The sequence below is a fragment of the Bactrocera latifrons genome, unplaced genomic scaffold (assembly GCF_001853355.1).
Source record: "Bactrocera latifrons isolate USDA-ARS-PBARC rearing strain unplaced genomic scaffold, ASM185335v1 scaffold_116, whole genome shotgun sequence".
Classification (NCBI taxonomy): domain Eukaryota; kingdom Metazoa; phylum Arthropoda; class Insecta; order Diptera; family Tephritidae; genus Bactrocera; species Bactrocera latifrons.
This window is the reverse complement of record NW_017534586.1, coordinates 551382-570525: the sequence shown is the minus strand read 5'-3', so window position 1 is coordinate 570525 and position 19144 is coordinate 551382. Positions and strand designations below refer to the sequence as shown.

General features: G+C 35.4%; 1 protein-coding gene across 1 annotated transcript in view; it reads right to left on the bottom strand.

The window, feature by feature from the left end:
* The window catches only part of LOC108977067 (protein sprint), a 26762-nt gene that overhangs the window by 5591 nt on the left and 2027 nt on the right, over nucleotides 1-19144 (bottom strand). The window contains exon 2 of the mRNA XM_018946573.1: nucleotides 15690-15795. Coding sequence (XP_018802118.1) covers nucleotides 15690-15795 — 106 coding nt within the window. The remainder of the gene's footprint in view (nucleotides 1-15689; nucleotides 15796-19144) is intronic.

Sequence of the window (19144 nt, the reverse complement as noted above, 5' to 3'; positions counted from 1 at the left end):
TTTTTTTCATATTTATATTTTATATATTTATTTTAGATGTGTATAAGAGTCAGACAATAATATGCCCGTAAAAATATTTTTTTTTTTTTTTTTGATAAAAGTTATATTACAATTTATTTATACAAATTATTTTATTACTTGGCAACCCTATTATCCATACAAGGTATTTTACTTTTCGAGTATATTAAAAAGAGAGTTATTTTGTTGTCTATTTCATAAAATTAATATTTGTCGATACATCATATTATATGTGTGTGTGTACGAAGTATGCGTGAGTGTATCTACTCTGGGTTTGCTTTATTAAAACGGCAAGTATTTCAAACATGTCAAAATTCTTTCTGATCCAGCTTAAATATCTACTCAAATTTGAGTACTGGCATTAATTAAATACATGAATTTAGATGAAAAAGTAAATGAACACACGCATTAATTGGGGTCGAAAATTTTTTATAAAAATATTTTTTTTTTTTAATTTTATAGGATTCAATTCATACTCAATTTTTAAAACTTTTATTTATTAATAAACATTTGTTTTCCAGCCACTGAAACAAGCAATTTTCAAAATAACAAATGTTTTCAAAAAATTTATTTTCGTGTACTGGTGTCATATTATCAGCGACCAACAAACAACTGGAAATTTAAAGTTTTTGGAAAACAGTTTTTGTATAAGTCACCAAAAAGTTTCGCTTTGAAGAATATTCAATTCGGATATGATCTAAGGATATATATAACTTTTTTTATTTTAAGATTATTCTTCAGCAATTTCATTGGTAATATGCTTATGACTATTCCCAACAGATTAATTTCAGTTTTCCTAAAAAAATGTGCGTAAAACAAAGTTTAATTAATAAAAAATTTTCATGATTAAAATTTCGGGTTATATTTTCTTTCAAATGTGCCCTGAAAAGCTGTCATGCCTTAATACTCTCCAGCAGAAATTCTAAAAGTATATACACATTTATATGCACATACATTTCCGTCATTCTTTTGTATTTGCTCCACATACTTCAACCATAATAACGCACAGACTGTCAGTGTGACAGAATGGCTGCCTGACTGACTTACTGATGTACTGACATTTTCATTTTCTCTTTGTCAGCTGCTGTCTGTTAAATTATTTTTGGCTTCTTGTTTATATAGCATGCAAGAGTCATTACCAACATAGTAGCAGGCGAATATAACTCAGCATTCACACACACATACATGCACCGCTATAAAGTACAGCCAAATCACTATGGCAGCAGACGCAAGCACTTGCACAGAAATATTAGGATGAGTTCCCATGCGTCGCCATGGAAAAATTGCCATGCCTCTGGAAGCCAAAAATGGTCTAATTGAAAACTGGTAAACAACCAGCGCTGACTTTCAAATAGCACAACAAATACTCATCCTAAACACAGTCATGCTGAATATATTGATGGGTATGTGTTTATGCCACACATTTGCCACAGCTGTTGCACCACAAAGATGCCTTTGAGGAATTTTTGGTCGATCTTTTTGTAGCCTAGTATATAGACTTGACATTTTGGGCTTGGAAGACATGAACAATTCACCTATAATTATATTCTGAAGTGGGTATATTTTTCCTCATGTTTGTAATGCCTTGAAGATAACGACCAAGACCTCATAACATATTCATATATTAGGTAGTCGAAAAAATCTTTTAGTAGTTCTAATCAAACTTCAACTTTTTTTCATATTTATATTTTATATATTTATTTTTATATTTATAATTTATAAAATTAATGAACCAAATATATACCATTTTGGTCGAACATTTTTACCATTTTTATATAGAGATATTATATTCCATCAGTGTAAAATTTTTCTGCTTTCACGGCGTAAAACTGCGACAAGAATTTTCATTGCTTTTACTCCATTAAGGGAGTTCTGCATTGACCGAAACAAATGATAGTCCGATGGAGCAAGAACGGGGCTAAATGGTGGATGCATCAAAACTTCTCAGCCAAACTCTTCCAGTTTTGCCGTGTCAACAAAGATGTGTGTGGTCTAGCGTTGTCCTGATAGAAGACCAAACCTTTTCTGTTGTTCAATTCTGGCCCTTTTTTTTTCAATTGCTTGCTTCAATCTCATCAGCTGTTGACAATAAAATGTGCAATCAATCGTTTGACTAAGGTGGAGCAGTTCATAGTGGATGATTCCTTTCCAATCCCATCAAACACTCAGCATAAGCTTTCGAGGTGTCAGTGCTGGCTTTGCGACCATTTGTTGAGCTTCGCCACGCTTGAACCATGATCCTTTTCGCAGACTATTGGTGTGGTTGATCCACTTTTTGTTTCCTGTTACCATTCGCTTCAGAAGTTGTTCGATTTCAATTCGTTTCAGCAAAGAATCGCATATGTAAATTCGGTCCATTAAATTTTTCAATGACAAGATGCATCTTTTACATCGAAATTTCCAGAATGGAAGCAAGCGAACTATTGTTGTGCTACACGAACTGATGCTGCATCGTCTCCGTAAACTTCACAAATTTCATTCCATTTCAAAGTATAGCGAATTTCTTCATTATTGTTACTCATTTTTGAACAGCTGCAACTTTTTTTTAATTTCCAAAAAATAATTTGCTTTCTTTTGGTTAAATGAAGCTTAAAAACTCACCTTTCTAACATTATATGGTATGACACAATGTGATTGGTAGCACTGGAAATACGACTACAAAGACATCTGTTGACCAGATACGAAAATACTTTTTCGACTACCCCATACATCAATTTTTGAGATTTGTTTCTGAATTTAGACAATCTTCCTTTCCCCACTAAGCTCATTTGTCTTACTAAAATTTGGCTGAGATTTTAACCCAAGTCAATGACCCCTGAACAAATTGCTCAGATCGTACGAATATAGCATATACGTTAACTATCATACAAACTGGTCGGTCACAAAGTTTCTCTGAATAATGCGTCTATGAAAATCTTTGATGCAATCGAAGCAAAAATATTTCCCTGCTTTTACTTGATCGAGGAAATCGTCAGAAATATATATGGGCATCACATTTGGAGTTCAAACCAGTAAAAATTCCTACTGGCCTCATCAGTATAGGCGCAGATATGCTTAGGACAGCAAGTAAACACACAGCGTGTCGTCCACTTAAATGAACGGCTCGAACGAGTACACTGGCAACTCACACACATGCACACTGGCGCATATTTTGTTAATGTATGCAAATTTAATGAAGTGCCTCTTTTGGTCAACTGCTACCAACGGCTGGCCAATACAAGCCAATGCCACACAATAACTGTGTAACTAACTCAGCGCATCAACCGAATTGACAGCTGCGCTGTGTGGCTAGCACTGCTGGTTAGGCACTGACTTTGTTTTTGGCGCATACTAAGAGGCCTGCAAAAGAGTAAAACAGCAAAAACAACCATTTTCAGAATTATACATATAAAATGCTGCTGTCGACCTCACTGCACACACATACACACGACGGCTTTCACTCGTTTAGGCACATTATGTAGCGCTGACTTTTAATGTTCGTTATATATTTGGAATTTCCGTCAACATTCTAGTGGAAATGTTGATGAGGCGGTTGTGTGTGTGTGTTGCTCGCAAATATCCTTCTTCTTTACATTTTGCACACATCTTCCTCATTGAACGCATTTGTTTTGCTGCCGCAGTCATTCATGCAACATGTCACTGTTCGTCCATTTATCCAGCACTAACCCGCTCACCCTCCCGTCCACTTGTTTACTCAGTCACGCACGTGCTTGGTGCCTTGTATACTCACACACATACACATATACTCATTCCTACATCCATTATAAATGCGTGCGATTCTGTACTACGACCAATTTTGTGTGCCACACAGTCGAACTGCTGCCACACTGATTGATGGCTTAATGCTGCGGGGCCCTCATGAGTGTGTGAGTATATTGCTGCACTCGAAAAGCGCATGCAACGCACATAGCTAGCAGCTTGCCTGCAGGCTACTCCATCGACATCCACTTTCGCAAATTTATGCAAAATCCTTGCAACAACTGTTGTGTCGTTCACTGTCATCGATGCGCGCATTTGTATTTTGTGCTTTATGATCCTTGCGGCGCATTGCGTTGAATGCTTTTTATTACCGTTACGCATTTCGTGCTTTGACTGGCAGTCTCGGCGTAGACCAGAGAGTCGACTTCTGCACTCGATTTGATTACATTGGTGTATACTGCGCCTGATTTGCGGTGTCATTGCATTTTTTTGCTGCTGTCGTGGCGTTTATATCGAAGTGACAACTCTTATATTGCGTAAGTGTGGTGAAATTGATACTGCATGAGGCAGTATGTCCAGCAAATCGCACACCCACTTTTATGAAGGAGGACACTGAGTTAGAATTTGAGCGCTATAATGCTAATTATGACAAAAGCAAGATGCGATATTTGAAGCCCGCGAAAAAAACTTTATTTTTCTTACATTTGTGTTAGAGCAATTAACAACTCAAAAGATTATAATCTATTTTCATGAAAATTCTTCGAAAAATGTTATTTTCTGGTTCCAAGTATTTCAGTTTAGGCTTGTGGCTATAGAATCGTCAAAAAAGTATTGAAGAATTATCAATCATAATTATTTCTTTATGTCTTTGTATCAAATTTGACGAAATCCACTTATTCTATTTTCAATAAATGAATTATACAGTTCGAAATTACTTTCTAAGAGTTAAAAAAATCTTAATAATTGTTAAGAAACATATGATTAGTTTATAGCTTGTTAGAAGTGATATGTTTTTGAAACCAAATTTTGTACACTACAAAAAGCTCCCTTTCAGCAATATTGGCTTTAGCCTGCCCCTTCGACTATAACATTATGGTCGGATTCATTTTTGAAGGAACATGGCCCACAGATCATGCACAAACCAGAGCTTTTTTGACGATTTAAAGACATCTTAACGTTGGCTTGTGTATTATCATTACTACAAATATCGCATTTTTGTTTATTAATGCATTCAAGCAAAAGAGTTCCTAATGGCCAAATTCGCTTATGAAAATCGGGATCGGTGGACCATTCGTTTTGGATTTTTTAATATCAATATCCTTCCACTAAATCTTATATAAAGTGACTGGGCACACCTCCGATTGTTACGCGTGTTGGCGGACGGATTCATTTGGATCTTCTTCGATCCTCTACTCCACACATGCAAAAGCGTATTCGTGTCCCTCTGCGCTGCGTCTTTGAGAGAGACTCCAGAGTAGTCTTGGTGTGAAACCGTTCAAGGGTTGCTAGAATTACCGACTCTGCTGAGCGATTATCTCGACGGAGTATTGGAAGCAGCACGCGATGCAAAACCATTATTTTGGTTATAAATGTGTGCGCATTGCAACCGTTGCTCCGGAGTACGTCTGCTAATTATTAAATATCGTGACCGACTTCGAAAAATTATTGCATTATTGAAAAAAGAACCGTTACAATGTAATCAACTAGACTGAGTTAATTTCGTGATAAAATGCATGATTTTAAAGTTTTCGTACCTTTTGTCTATCAACTGTGTCCGTTAACTATAAGAAGCGACAAAAGGTATCGAAATTTGAGTATTTACTGATGTGATGTAAGATCTGTCCTCGGTATATTGTTATAAATGAGAAAAAAATTATTATTTATTTTTCATAAGCACATTTTGAGTTGGCCTTCAGCTGCTTCAGTGAATTTTGTTTTATCTTTTCGTGCGCAAATTTCAGTTTGTGAAATAAGAAAATAACACACGGAACCAAATCTGGTGGGTATGGTGGTTTATCGACGGTATTCGCTGCGATTTTGGCTTTAAATTTGATCACAATCGTACTCTTTTTGAAAAAAAAAAAAATTAAATTTGTCGGGAGGAGTCGAGCAAGAAAGCGTTTCATACCATATCTTTCAGTTATTTAATATTTTCATTAGTTGAAGAGGTTGAGGTTGAGTTCAGAACAACGCTTGTCTCCAACGATTTGTCGACCTTCTTTGTAGACTTTGCACAAGTCGTAGCCTTGTTTTTTGGTTAGAAATACAAAATTTGGGAAAAATTCTTTTTTCGCTATTTTTCTTCATTGTGAAAATCAGAGTCTGCTTTAAATGAGTGATTTAAAATCGCATAATTTCAGTTTGTGATAATTTACAGCATTTCACATATATTTCAAATCTTTCTCTCACATTTCATTTAAATGTAAAGTTTACATTCCACGATTCTAAACAAAAAAAGTAGAGCTGACGTCGCATTGAAAATGTCACGACAATCTAGTAATATTTTGTTTAAGGTTAGTAATTAATGCCAAGTAAAAAGATTACAGTGCGATCTTTATAATTATATTTGTCTTCAAGTATAATTTATTAACTAAACAAAGTTGAAAAAATAAAAGAAAAAAAGAAAAACATTAGAGCAATGCAAACATCATTGCTTATAATATGTAAAGAAAAAATCTTAAAAATTTTTCAGCAATATTTCCAATACAATTCGCAAATTGCTAACCCCAGCCGCACTACTCACTTTCTCTCACTGCATCCATTCTGTATGAAATGAGTTTTATAATCGCTGCAGCTTGGTACATGCTTCACATAATTCATTTGACTTTGAGTTATGCAAGCGCGCGCGCGGTTGTATCGAACTTTTGACTAGACACACGTATCTGAAATTGAATCTCTCGCAGCGACAAACAAGCAAAACTAACCACACTTCAGCGCACACCATACTCACACATGCAAGCCTTAAGCAACGAAAGTTAGCACACGAGACTGCTATATGCAATATGCATATGTATGTGTGTATGTGTGTAAGTGTGTGCTTAGAAGACAAACACTGCGGGCAATCAGCTTCGGTGCCAACGACAGCAGCCATCAAAACGAGAAAATGTTGATAAGGCTTTGGCGTAAAAAGCAAGCGCACGCTTGTTTGCACCAACACATACACACACACACGTATACACCGATTCGCACTTTAGCTCTTATTTCTCGAATACATATACATAACAACTCATATGCGGACTAGCTGCTCGCCTGACTTTTGACAGGCGCGACCGTGACGGTGCGGAGTTCAGTATTTATTTCTGGAAATTAATTTGCGTATCGCTAAAAAGGCTGCCAATGAAGCTTGCCGCAAGGGCAACAAATGCGCAGCTACAACAACAAGCAACAAATACAAACAGCACAAACAAAAACAATGTTCGCAAACATCAATACAGTTCAATAGACTGCCGCTGGCATTAGCATCAGCATCAACATCAACATGGCAGCGAAATGCTGAGGATAGGTCATGTTGCTCATACGCCCCCGCGCTGCCAACACACATACGCCCGCGCACACGCCGCTAATAGAAGCGACATATAAAGGCACATACACAGCCAACGGCGAATGCCATCTAACAGTTGTATCTGTTTATTTGCACAACACCGTAGTCGTTTACAGCAAACAACCAGCAATTGCGTTGATTTAGCGTGTGAGTGTATGCGTGTGTTGATTTGTTTATATTTGTGTGTTTGCTTTGCAGCGGCAGTGGCAGTGGCTGTGGCGGTGGCAGTGTCAGCTGTTTGTGTAGTGGCATATTAAATTTCTTTCGATGTGCAAACGAGTTATGAAACTGCTGGTCATTGGTGTGAGTAAACGATTCGAGCGTACGAACACACAGGCGAAACTTTGTATAAATGTATGCCTTGCTCAGAAGGGTTAAACTGGGTACGTGGTGGGCGTGTGTGTTTGTTTGCCGACGCACATTTCGGGTTTATAAAGAAAATTGATTTATTGGCACAACAAAAGCGTCAGAAACTGAAAACTTGAAAGGAAAGTAGGCAAAAGTGCTCACATAACTTTCTTTTAGGATTAGTGCGTTCACCTTTTTTATTTGCTTTGAGTTAGTCTCCTGTGTATACAGAGCAGAGAGTCTGCCACTACACACACACACACACATTTCAACGTATTTGACAACGAATGCAATAAGAAAGCAATTTTTAGGCATCAGCTGGAGTTATTTCCTTATATCGTTATAATATGTGTCACAGTGCTGCCCATGACAGAATTTATAGCCACCATTAGGAAAACGGATTGTCTGTTTTGTTTATTTCAGTTTAACTTAAGTTTTTTCGTCTTGCGTTCCAGTTAACTTATTTTGCATTCACCATCTTTTTTCTGCGCTTAATGCTTGTGATTTATTTTTCCTTTCTCAAAATTTTTTTCACATTTCGGCTTGCATTCATAAATTTGAGATAATAAAAATGTGACCATTGCTAATGTTCTGACGAATTATGAAATTCCTTTATGAAAATGAGAAAGATTGACCTCCATCTGCTGAATTGCAAACGCTTTGTTTCATATGCCAAGATTTTACCATACTGATTTATCAATTATTATTAAAGGATTATATTGGCTTGTGACTTTCGAAAAATCGATTTTTTGTTTTGCTTACCTAATAAATGTACATACATACATAAGGTGCCTTCCAAAGTAAACGGGACTTAAAAAAAACAGAACAAATGGTTTTTGCGACAAACTCAATTTAGTTTTTTCAAAAATTTTTTTTTTTTGTTTTTGCACGGGCCAAACGCATGTCGAAAGAGCGTTTTAGCTCGTTGGCCGGTATGGCCGCCAGTATGTCGGTGCAAGCCTTTTAAATGGCCCCTACCTCTGCATAACGCTTACCTTTCAGGGGCAAATGTATTTTTCCGAATTGGAATTGTTATTGGTTGAAATGTCATTTTTGGTCAAATAATCGGTCACAATGACGTTCTTCGAATGTTCCATTCTGAGCAATTTTTGGTCGTCAGTCAATTTGTGCGGAACCGTGCACACACCTTTCGTAAGCCCAAATGTTCGGTAAAAATGCGATAAATCGGTGTTTTGGAGAAGTATAATTCCAATACCATAAACTTCAATGATGATTTCCGCTGATTTTTGATAAATTCACACACAGTTACGATGGAGTTTCCGGTGATCACTGATTTTGATTGGCCCACATTTTGATCGTAATTTATGTACACACGACCACTTTGAAAACGTTGAAACCACTCGTGGGCTCTGCTACGGGATATGCAATTATCGCCATAAACTTGTTTTGTTAATTGAAACGTTTCGCTAAAAGTTTTATCAATTTTAAAACAAAACTTAATGTTGGCTCTTTGTTCGAAACTCATTTTCGCATCGATAACACAAGCGTATTGACACTTAAAATGCAATAACTTCACTTCCAATCAATGAAATGTCATGAAATTCTCACTGGACAATCGATGCCACCAGGGGGCGCTATATTCAAAAAGTGCTGTTTACTCTAGAACACACCTTGTATTGGACGATAATTTTCAAAAATTTGAAGTTGTTTCGGCAAATAAATAGTTTCAAACTACGTGCAAAACACTTTAGTAGCAAAAAAAGTAGATCGAGAGTATACAAAATTCCTATTGGCACTCGAGAGAAGAGACTTCAGAAACATGATGCAAATACTAACCGGTCACTGTCCGGTGATGATCGAGAAGACCGGAGGATGGGACAGACACAGGACAGGACTACAAGGAATGTCTGGAGCAGGGCACCGGGTCGAATTGCAAAAGTTTAGATGTGTTTTTTCTAGAACAGTTGTTTTTAGAGTCAGAAACTCTTTTCGAATGAGATGGACCCATCAATTTGAAATTTTCACATGCACTTCCTAGTTATATTTGTCAGGTAGTGATCGAAAGAATAAGAGCATTGATAAAAATTGCAATTTTTTAGCCACTCTGAAAACTAAATGCTTTCACAAGAAACAGTTTTTTTCGGAACCCAACTTTTAGCCAAAAAGCGTGCTATTTCTTCACTCATACTAAGCTTTTACTATATTGTATGTATATAATTATAATAAAATTGTTTGGTTTTTGGTTTTAAAATATTTTTAGGTATAAAAATCTTCTCAGTGCCAGACACCTTTTCTCGCAGGTAGTGCGGGAGTAGGGCTACAATAACAAGTGAATACAAATTTTTATACTCTCGCAACAATGTTGCTAAAGAGAGTATTATAGTTTTGTTCACATAACGGTTGTTTATAAGTCCTAAAACTWAAAGAGTCAGATATAGGGTTATATATACCAAAATGATCAGGGTGACGAGTAGAGTTGAAATCCGGATGTCTGTCTGTCTGTTTGTCCGTCCGTCTGTCCGTCCGTCCGTGCAAGCTGTAACTTGAGTATATCATGATGAAACTTGGTACACGTATTTCTTGGCTCCATAAGAAGGTTAAGTTCGAAGATGGGCAAAAACGGCCCACCGCCACGCCCACAAAATGGCGGAAACCGAAAACCTATAAAGTGTCATAACTAAGCCATAAATAGAGATATTAAAATGAAATTTGGCACAAAGGATCGCATTAGGGAGGGGCCATATTTGGGCGTAATTTTTTGAAAAAGTGGGCTTGGCCCCGCCCCTACTAAGTTTTTTGTACATATCTCGGAAACTGCTACAGCTATGTCAACCAAACTCTATAGAGTCGTTTCTTTTAGGCATTTCCATATACAGTTCAAAAATGGAAGAAATCGGTTAATAACCACGCCCACCTCCCAAAGATTATATTGAAAATCACTAAAAGTGCGTTAACCGACTAACAAAAAACGTCAGAAACACTAAATTTTGGGGAAGAAATGTCAGAAGAAGCCGCATCCAGGCTTTTTTTAAAAATTGAAAATGGGCGTGACGTCACCCGCTTATGGACCAAAAACCATATCTCAGGAACTACTCAATCGATTTCAATGAAATTCGGTATATAATATTTTCTTAACACCCTGATGACACGTACCAAATATGGGTGAAATCGGTTCACAACCACGCCTGAAATATCGATTATCTCTTTATCGTGCGAGAGTATAAAATGTTAGGTGACACCCGAACTTACCCCTTCCTTACTTGTTTAAAATAAATTGCTAGTAAATGAGTTGTTCAAAGTGACTGTTGTTTCAAATGAAAGTCAGAGTACAAGTGGATCGCTAGAGTTTTGGATGGAGATATTATCATTTTCCTGTATTCGAGGACCAGATCAAGCCTTAGTTATTGTTGCCCTGTTATATTGCAGCCGTGGATGCACTCTTAGTGGCGGAAAGGAGCTGTATTACATAAGAGTTTATACCTTTTGTTCAGCTAATGATCTTGTGGCAGTTCAAAGAAGTTGTGACTTAAGTTTTCACTGAAAGAACACGACCATTTACGAAAAGCTTCATTATTGTTATTTCAAATCAACATAACGATATTAATTAGTTTCTGCAGAGGCACTTTCTAGCGATTTACTTTCAGCTATATCGTCAATCACTTCATTTTGTATTGAATGATACGTAAAACAAATAAATAGCAAGAGAACACCAAACCCTCAACTTCCAGTATTGATTGAAATATTTCTTGTATTCTCCATTTTCCTATATAACTTGATAAATTACAACAATAATAAATGTTTATAAAACTTGTTCTCAAACACACTCTAAATCTGACGTATGTATGTTGAGGTAAATTGTTATGTGCACTTTTATCGCCAGGTGATTGGGTGAAACTTTTACAAGTGTTTTGGTTTAGTCGAAACAAATGTTGCGCCAACACGTGACAGGCGAAAGCATCAGCCATATTTCCACTTAAGTCATAAGCACTAATACTAAGTATGGTTTACTAACATATATACATAGCATTTATTTACAAACGTACATACACGTGAGCAAAAACTCACACACCAACATTGTGTCTGATAAAAGTTTGGCCAAAAACGTGCATATTAGTTACATTTACCGTTACGCTCACCTATTTCACTTATCTGGCTCTGTCTTCGCGTACAGTAGTACCTTATATACTAATGCATATGCATTTATCACTGGCCTGGAGCGTAAAGCAATAGTTAGCTTATTTGCAAAAACGTCTGCTTTATCTTGTCTTCTGAATCACAAACACACACACATATATTTCTTTGCGTATATTTATATGCCAAAGTTCGGTTATTCAAGTAAGTAAATATATATTGCATAAGTACGCAGACTTGTTTTCGTGTATATATTAATGGCGCAAAGATAGCAAAAGATTTGATGCACTTGTAAACACAAGTATTTGCGCAAACTTCTTGCCTAACTCGTCTGCAGACAATTAAGTATACTTTAAGCATAGTTATAAGCACCACAAACGACAATGCGAAATGCGAGATGCGTAAGCAAAAGTATAAAGTTGTCTCCGTGGAACTTTTGACTGTCGAAGTAGTTGAACGAAAATAAACGAAAACACTTTGCTGTTAATTATATGTAGTTGTAGGAATTTACGTCTTCGTAGTTTGGGTTTGAAGACTTTGTTTTGGTTTTTAGCATTTCTATATATATATTTTGGGGATTTCCGGCGGCAGACCACTTGCTTACTTGCAAGGAATATGAATATACTGGTTTCCTCAATGCCAAGAAATTATAATTATGAAAAAATATAGTTGATAAATTGAGTTTAAATATGCATAAGAAGTGTGTAGTACTGATTTCAGTTCTGTACGCCTCAAACTGTGCTATGAAATCGAAAACAAGCAAAAAAAAAATAATGATAAAGTAATTTATTTATGTAAGAAAAATATTTATAAACTTTGTTTAATGACGACTTAATGTCAAACAAATACTTGGGAAGTTATCTGAAGTATTTTCCATTCAATAGTTATTAAATTTCAATTTATAAGAAGCCGCAATAGAAATGCCACGTATAAATTTAAATTGTATAAAGCAATAAGTGGGCTTTACTTTCGAAAGTTTCGGAATTGATCTACACTTCATGTATATAAAAGAAAATTGAAAATGTTATATTATTTACTTACTGCTTCATTTTATAAAATTTAATATCTCAACAGTAAAAAATTTTCAGAAAAGAGCTTTCAAATCGTCTCTTGAAGCAAGTGGTTAATAATCCCGGAAATATATTAATGGAATATATTAATTTGAGCCCTAAAACACCTTTACAAATTTAGCAGTAATAGCAGGTTTTATTTATCTTTTATGCGAAGACCAACAGTTTAAAATAGACTTTTTGCTATAAATGACGCACTCTGCGACAATATTAATAGTCACCATTTTCGAAAAGTCCTCGATGGACGGCGATGAAGTTCTAAAATAATGTTACTGCCTGACTTCAGAAATATCCTAGCAAAATCTTTGCCCAATTTCAGAAATCATGTTCATAGAAAAAAGTGTTTGAAATTTTAGATACTAAAGCTGACTAACAGAAACGATTTATTTAATATTCCGCAATAACCACTTTTTTGGGAAAGACACCTTTTTTCTAAATTTATATTTATAAAGTTGAATTTCAAAATATGATTCTTTATATTTTTGAACTGTTTTAGATCATACCATTTCAACAAATATGACATTTTGTCCAATACCTATATACCTCAAAGGTATAAAAATTGTTCAGTGAAGCTTAGAGAGAAAGAGACAAACAAGATATAAATGTTTGATTGACGTATAAATAAAAAACTGCCTGTTATAGATGACGAAAACATCGGAGATACTATAAAAAATATTTGTAAATGATCAGCATGACAATCTGAGTCGATTTAATCATGTTCGTTTATCTTCATACCACAAATGCTCCTTCAGTTGATGCGATATCGATTTGGAACTTTATACACGCAATTTTTTCTCCAAGAAGCTGCTGATCTGTCGGAACTGTCAATAATGCCACTTCAGATTTGATTGTCATACAAACAGACCGATTAAGATCTTGTCCTTATATGGAAAACATTTTTGTATTTGACGACATATCTTCACAAATTTTGAATTTTTGATCAAAGCAACTTTAGAATCTTCCAAAAAATAGTTCAGATCGCACTTCTATTCCTTTTAGCTGTCATACATGAAGATCGATTAAAATCAAATTCTTGTATTAAGCTTTTGCATTTCTGAAAGGTATTTTAGCTTCGTCGGATAGGCCAACACAAGTTACGATTTTTCTTGTTTAAATTTAAATTCTACGATCAGCCTGTCATTTAAATATTTTACTCTAAGATTGACAATTTACTAACTAATAATATGTAGTAGCCCTATTAAATGTATCTTAAAAAGAAATTAGATGAACTTGTTTAATTCTATAACATCTCCAGAACATTGTCTTGAATTCACAAGTTGATCCGAGTAACTAATTTGGAGATACAGCCATGAAAATTACGCCCTTGAATTCAGCTATATTGTTTTTCAAAACAGTGATTTCAAAGTCGGTTGTCAAGATTTCTCGCTACTCAAACGATATTAAGGACGCTTTGATATATAATTTATGAGGTCTTGAACGAAGGATATTTTTGTTACGTATATTAAAAAAAAAATTGAGGTATTTACACCAACATTTAATTTTTTTTTTTTTTTTTTTTTTTTTGAAAAAACGTATGACGAAAATACAATTTTCACTTCCTTTTTTCCTTCGTTAAATATCTAGTTTATGGTTTTCATTAAAACGGGTATTTGTTCTCTTTCTTTTATTATGATCCTCTAAGAAGATCTGTGTGTGCCTCCGTCACATTTTCCGAGGGATTGTTGAAAATGACATCGTAATGACATAGTTTTGACTATTTTGCTTCAAAAATTTTACAATACCTTTGTAAGATACACTATATTCCTTTGGAATAATAAATATTTGAATAAAATATTTAATTTTTCATAAAAAACTATTGAAAATAGCCCTTTTTGCTTGAGGATGTCTCTTAAAAATTGGATGAATAGGGAAGAAGAAGAAATTAGAGTTTTTTAAGTATTCCTCTTTTGGAACCTACAAACGAAGTGACGGATAACTGCAACGCTTCAGGTCAAGAATTCCGTACAAACTTTGATTCGTTGGATACAATTCCCCTATTACTACTACTACTAAACATTTTTAATATCCATTTTTATTTGAATCAAGAGTTTAAATATATCTCTTTTGTATAGCTTTTCTCATGATAAACAAACACAATATTGGAGTAACTTTTTAACAAATTGCTTAATTTAAAATAAAACTTCATAAAAGTTTCATATTAAAATGAAACGCGAAGGGATCTTCTCGAGGATTACAGCCAATTTTGCAATGCCAATCAATTTTATCACTCATGCAAAGTATTTACTGGCGAACACACACACAAACACAACTAAATCCGAACCTTAAATTTGTATGTGTGTGTGCGCCACAGCGCCAAAGCAATTTTAGTTAAATTAAAGTTTGCTGCCCCAATGGGCATTAACGCAGTGACACTGAAATCGTGCAACCCAAATAAGCTGCTTTGAGCCAAAACGAAATAAAATGACTGAAAATTTGTTAACACGCACACATACACAGGATATAATTGTGCTTACATAAGCAGTCACTAGCAAGCGGCGGCAAACAAAATTTCACCCATTCTCTAGACAATAGCGACGCAAAGCAGCCTTCAATGTACGAGTATCGAACAGTATCGAGCAATAAAGTTGATGAGGCAACCAAATGCGACGGCCAGACGCGGCAGCGCAGTCACCCTTATCAACGTCAATATCGCATAAAATATGCAAAAATAATAGCGGGAAAGCAAAACTTTTGCAATTCACTTTGGCTCTGCGCTTTGAGCGCTTTTCAACTACACACATACATATACATACATATATACTGTTATATATATTTATACATATTCATAGCAGAAATGCGCATTCTTCACTCGCTTAGCTGTCAACCGCCTCAAGCAATCGCCTTGTATTTTGATTTTTATTTATACACACACATGCATATTTATATTTTATAACAGTACTTATTGGCATGTCCGTACTTACCAGGGGCGGTTTGTCGACCAAACGCTTGCAATTATTCAGCTCTGTGGGTGAGTTGTCTTCGTCCGAGCTGGGTGGCGTGTGCGCGACTTTCTCATTGTCATTGCAGCTGTGTGCGTGTGTATATGCATGTGTGCACATATTATCATTATCGAGCATGAAATCCCATACATACATACATATGCGGACAAAATGACGCAGAAAAGGGAAGAAAAATATGCGAAAAAGACCGTTAGTTATTGTAAAGTGCGAAGGCAGCGAGACACAAGTCTCTGAAATATAGTGCTGAATACAAAAACAAAAAGAAAGGAAAAAAGAAGAAAAAGGAATGTTGACTTCTGGTGACTAAGCATAATGGCGTAGTTAAATATTTATAAGTAGTGGAGCTCGAGTGAAATGTGTTGTGAGTTATTGGATGGTGTGTGCGTGTGTTTGTCTGTGTGGGTGATGGTTGCGGCCGACTTGTGTACAGGAAATTGCGTAAATGTTTGTGGTGTGTTCTTTCCGGTTGTTCTCCCCCACTTGATGAGCCCGGTGGCGCACACATGCGACCGACGCATATGCCTAAGTGCGCCTTATCTGCGCTTAAAAAGTGCATAAGTGATTTTRTGCGCCCTTTTTGCCCCTTATTGGGCTTTGTCTGTCGCACACATTTCGTAGATAATCGCAATTGACAACTGCAGTCAATAAACTATAAAGCACATTTCGGTATTTATTTGCAAGCAAATGTATGTGTGTACATTTTTTTATCGTTTGTGTTTTTGTGTGTGCGACAGCGTTGTTTATGTGCTAAATGGTTGTGGGTTGTTGGGGTTGTTGCATGCAGCAAATGCTTTTGTAATTCGTGCGATTATTCATGTAAGTGCAGCTGTTTGTAGATATGTTTATGAATTTACCAACAAATGAGGGTTCTGTTGGAATTTTCGCTCCTTTTTGTTTGGTCTGATAGTAAATTGTGGTGTTTTGTACAGTTATTTATTATTAGATGGGAGTTATGCTCCCCGACTTATATGCTGAGAAGGAGGAATGCAGTTATGAGTTAAGAAAAGTGCTGAAGTGCTACTTTATTTAAGTTTCACATTATTCTTAACTTCTAAGTGGTTTTGTTTAAAAAAAAAAATATGAAATTTTTCGAAGTGTTATACATACAGGGTGTCAAAAAATTAACGCAAGAATTAAATTTTCCGCAATTTCTAAATATGTATATATAGTTAGCGGAGTTAAACCACTATTCCGATCGTATTTTGTATGAAAATTCAGAACTGCGGCCACCAAGCTTTAATTATTCTTGAAATATGCTTCATTTTTGTATAATGAAGAAGTCACAACTGTCGACTTGTTTTTTTTTTTTTAGGAATACCAATGTGATTGGATACGAAAAACATAAATAGCGGTACATTTAAAACTTACGTTAATTTTGGAACACCCTCTTTTTAATTTTAATCTTAATTTTCGGACACCCATTATACAATAGTTGTATGAGCAACAAATAGTACGAATTGATTTAAAATTTTAAATTCTTAATTTGTTCTTCGAAATCTATGCCGTCCTGTCAAAGCAATCCCCCTTGACCCAAAACCATGTATGCCAAAATGTTTTCTAATACTCGAAACGTTTGTTGAAGTCAATTTCCGGAATAGTCTTCTATGCGCTTCACATTTAATACCTTCAATTTATTCGAAATGGTTTTCCTAGAGCGCTCATTTGAGTTTGGTGAATATTCAGAAGTTACGCGGATCTAAATCAGGCGAATAGGGTGTTTGCTTGAAAATGTGAAGAAAACCCACGAAGAATCAATACATTAATTGCGGCCTCTTTTCCAGTCAAGACTCATCGCCAGTTATAATGCGTTTCGTGACATCCTGGTAGTCGAAAAGCATTGTTTCACAGACTTTTGTTGTCAGACTGTTTCCCAAAAAATTTAGTGATTTTGTAATCAATCGTGCTTTCAATGTTCTTCGGCCCAAATGAACTTTCCAAATGGTTTTCACTGATCTGTCCGATATTCCAATAGTGTCAGTAAGATCTCTGACATTTAATTGTCGACTCTCATGCACCAGTTCCTTTATTTTATTGACGTGTTGATAATAAGTTGGAAAAATTAAATTTGATGGCCGTCCGGGAAGTGGTTCATCATCAACGCGTTCTCGACCCTCTTTCTATAATTTGTATCAAACAAAAGCATTTGCTCGCAACAAAAAATTATCACCAAAGGCCTTTCTTAATTTTCTGAACATTTCGGAACCAGAAATTTAATTCCGTACAGAAAATTAATTGGAACTTCTTTGTTGAATAATTTCATTCATCCTAAAAGTCGCCGAATGTTCTTTATGTACTTCAGGAAGACATGCGTATACTAAATACCAATAATTACTTCGATGTCATATTTGGCACAGATGTCACTTACAGTCAAGTCAACCTATAAAAAATAAAATGTTTCGACGTATGGGTTTTCGCGCGAAATTTAAATTAAAAAGTTCCACAATTTTTTTTTTTTTTTTTTTTTTTGCCCCGAGTTTGACTTTCACCGTCGTCGACATGGAAAGTGCGTGCTGCCAGAGTCGTTATGAGTTGTAATAATACATTACAGGATTTTTTTCTGATAACTGTTATTCCTCTGGCAACGATATTGACATTGTCGAGAATCCTTCCATTAAGAAAGAAATATTCTTAAGCTCATTGAGTAATGAGGTGAAAGCAATACTTGTTATTCCATTGTAAATACCAAAACTTAAAATAATTTTGTGTAATAAATCAGATTTCACTGTATATTTTACAGCTTTCGAAAATATCTACATAAATTCTGAAATTATAAAATTTCTAAATTTCAACCCGTTTCTTATATTTCCGTAAAATTATTGCAAAAGTGTTTTAAGTCTTCTAAGTTCGAAGACATAAATGAATGTAAAGCAGCGGGAAACTGGCAAATTTTCTGACACTTAAAACAATGGCTTGTCTTTAGTTTTTTAGGTTGATAGCTCGAACGCGCAAGTCTATTTTGGTGCCTTCATCAAGATAATGTATAATTCTGGTTATTCTGCAAACTCAATGGGCCAATGTGGAAATGCTCCGAAGGAGATAAAAACCGAATAGAAGAAGGTCTTGAAGTCTTCACTGGAAAACTCTATTCAAACTGTTTCGAGCACTGGAAAAAGTATTGGAAAAAGTGCGTTTTATCGTATTATCACATTATGGGTGCATGAAGAGCTTTATGAAGCACTCGTATTTATTTTTCATTGCGAGTATTATAAAATTATCGTGAAAGTTGATGAAATGAATCTAAGAAAGTTTTCATTGAAAAGTAAGCGGTTCCAACGCTATGCTCTAATTTCCGCGCTAGTCCGAATGTCAACCGATCACACTTATAATTTACCATACGTTTTTATACTCTCGCAACAAAGTTGCTAAAGAGAGTATTATAGTTTTGTTCACATAACGGTTGTTTGTAAGTCCTAAAA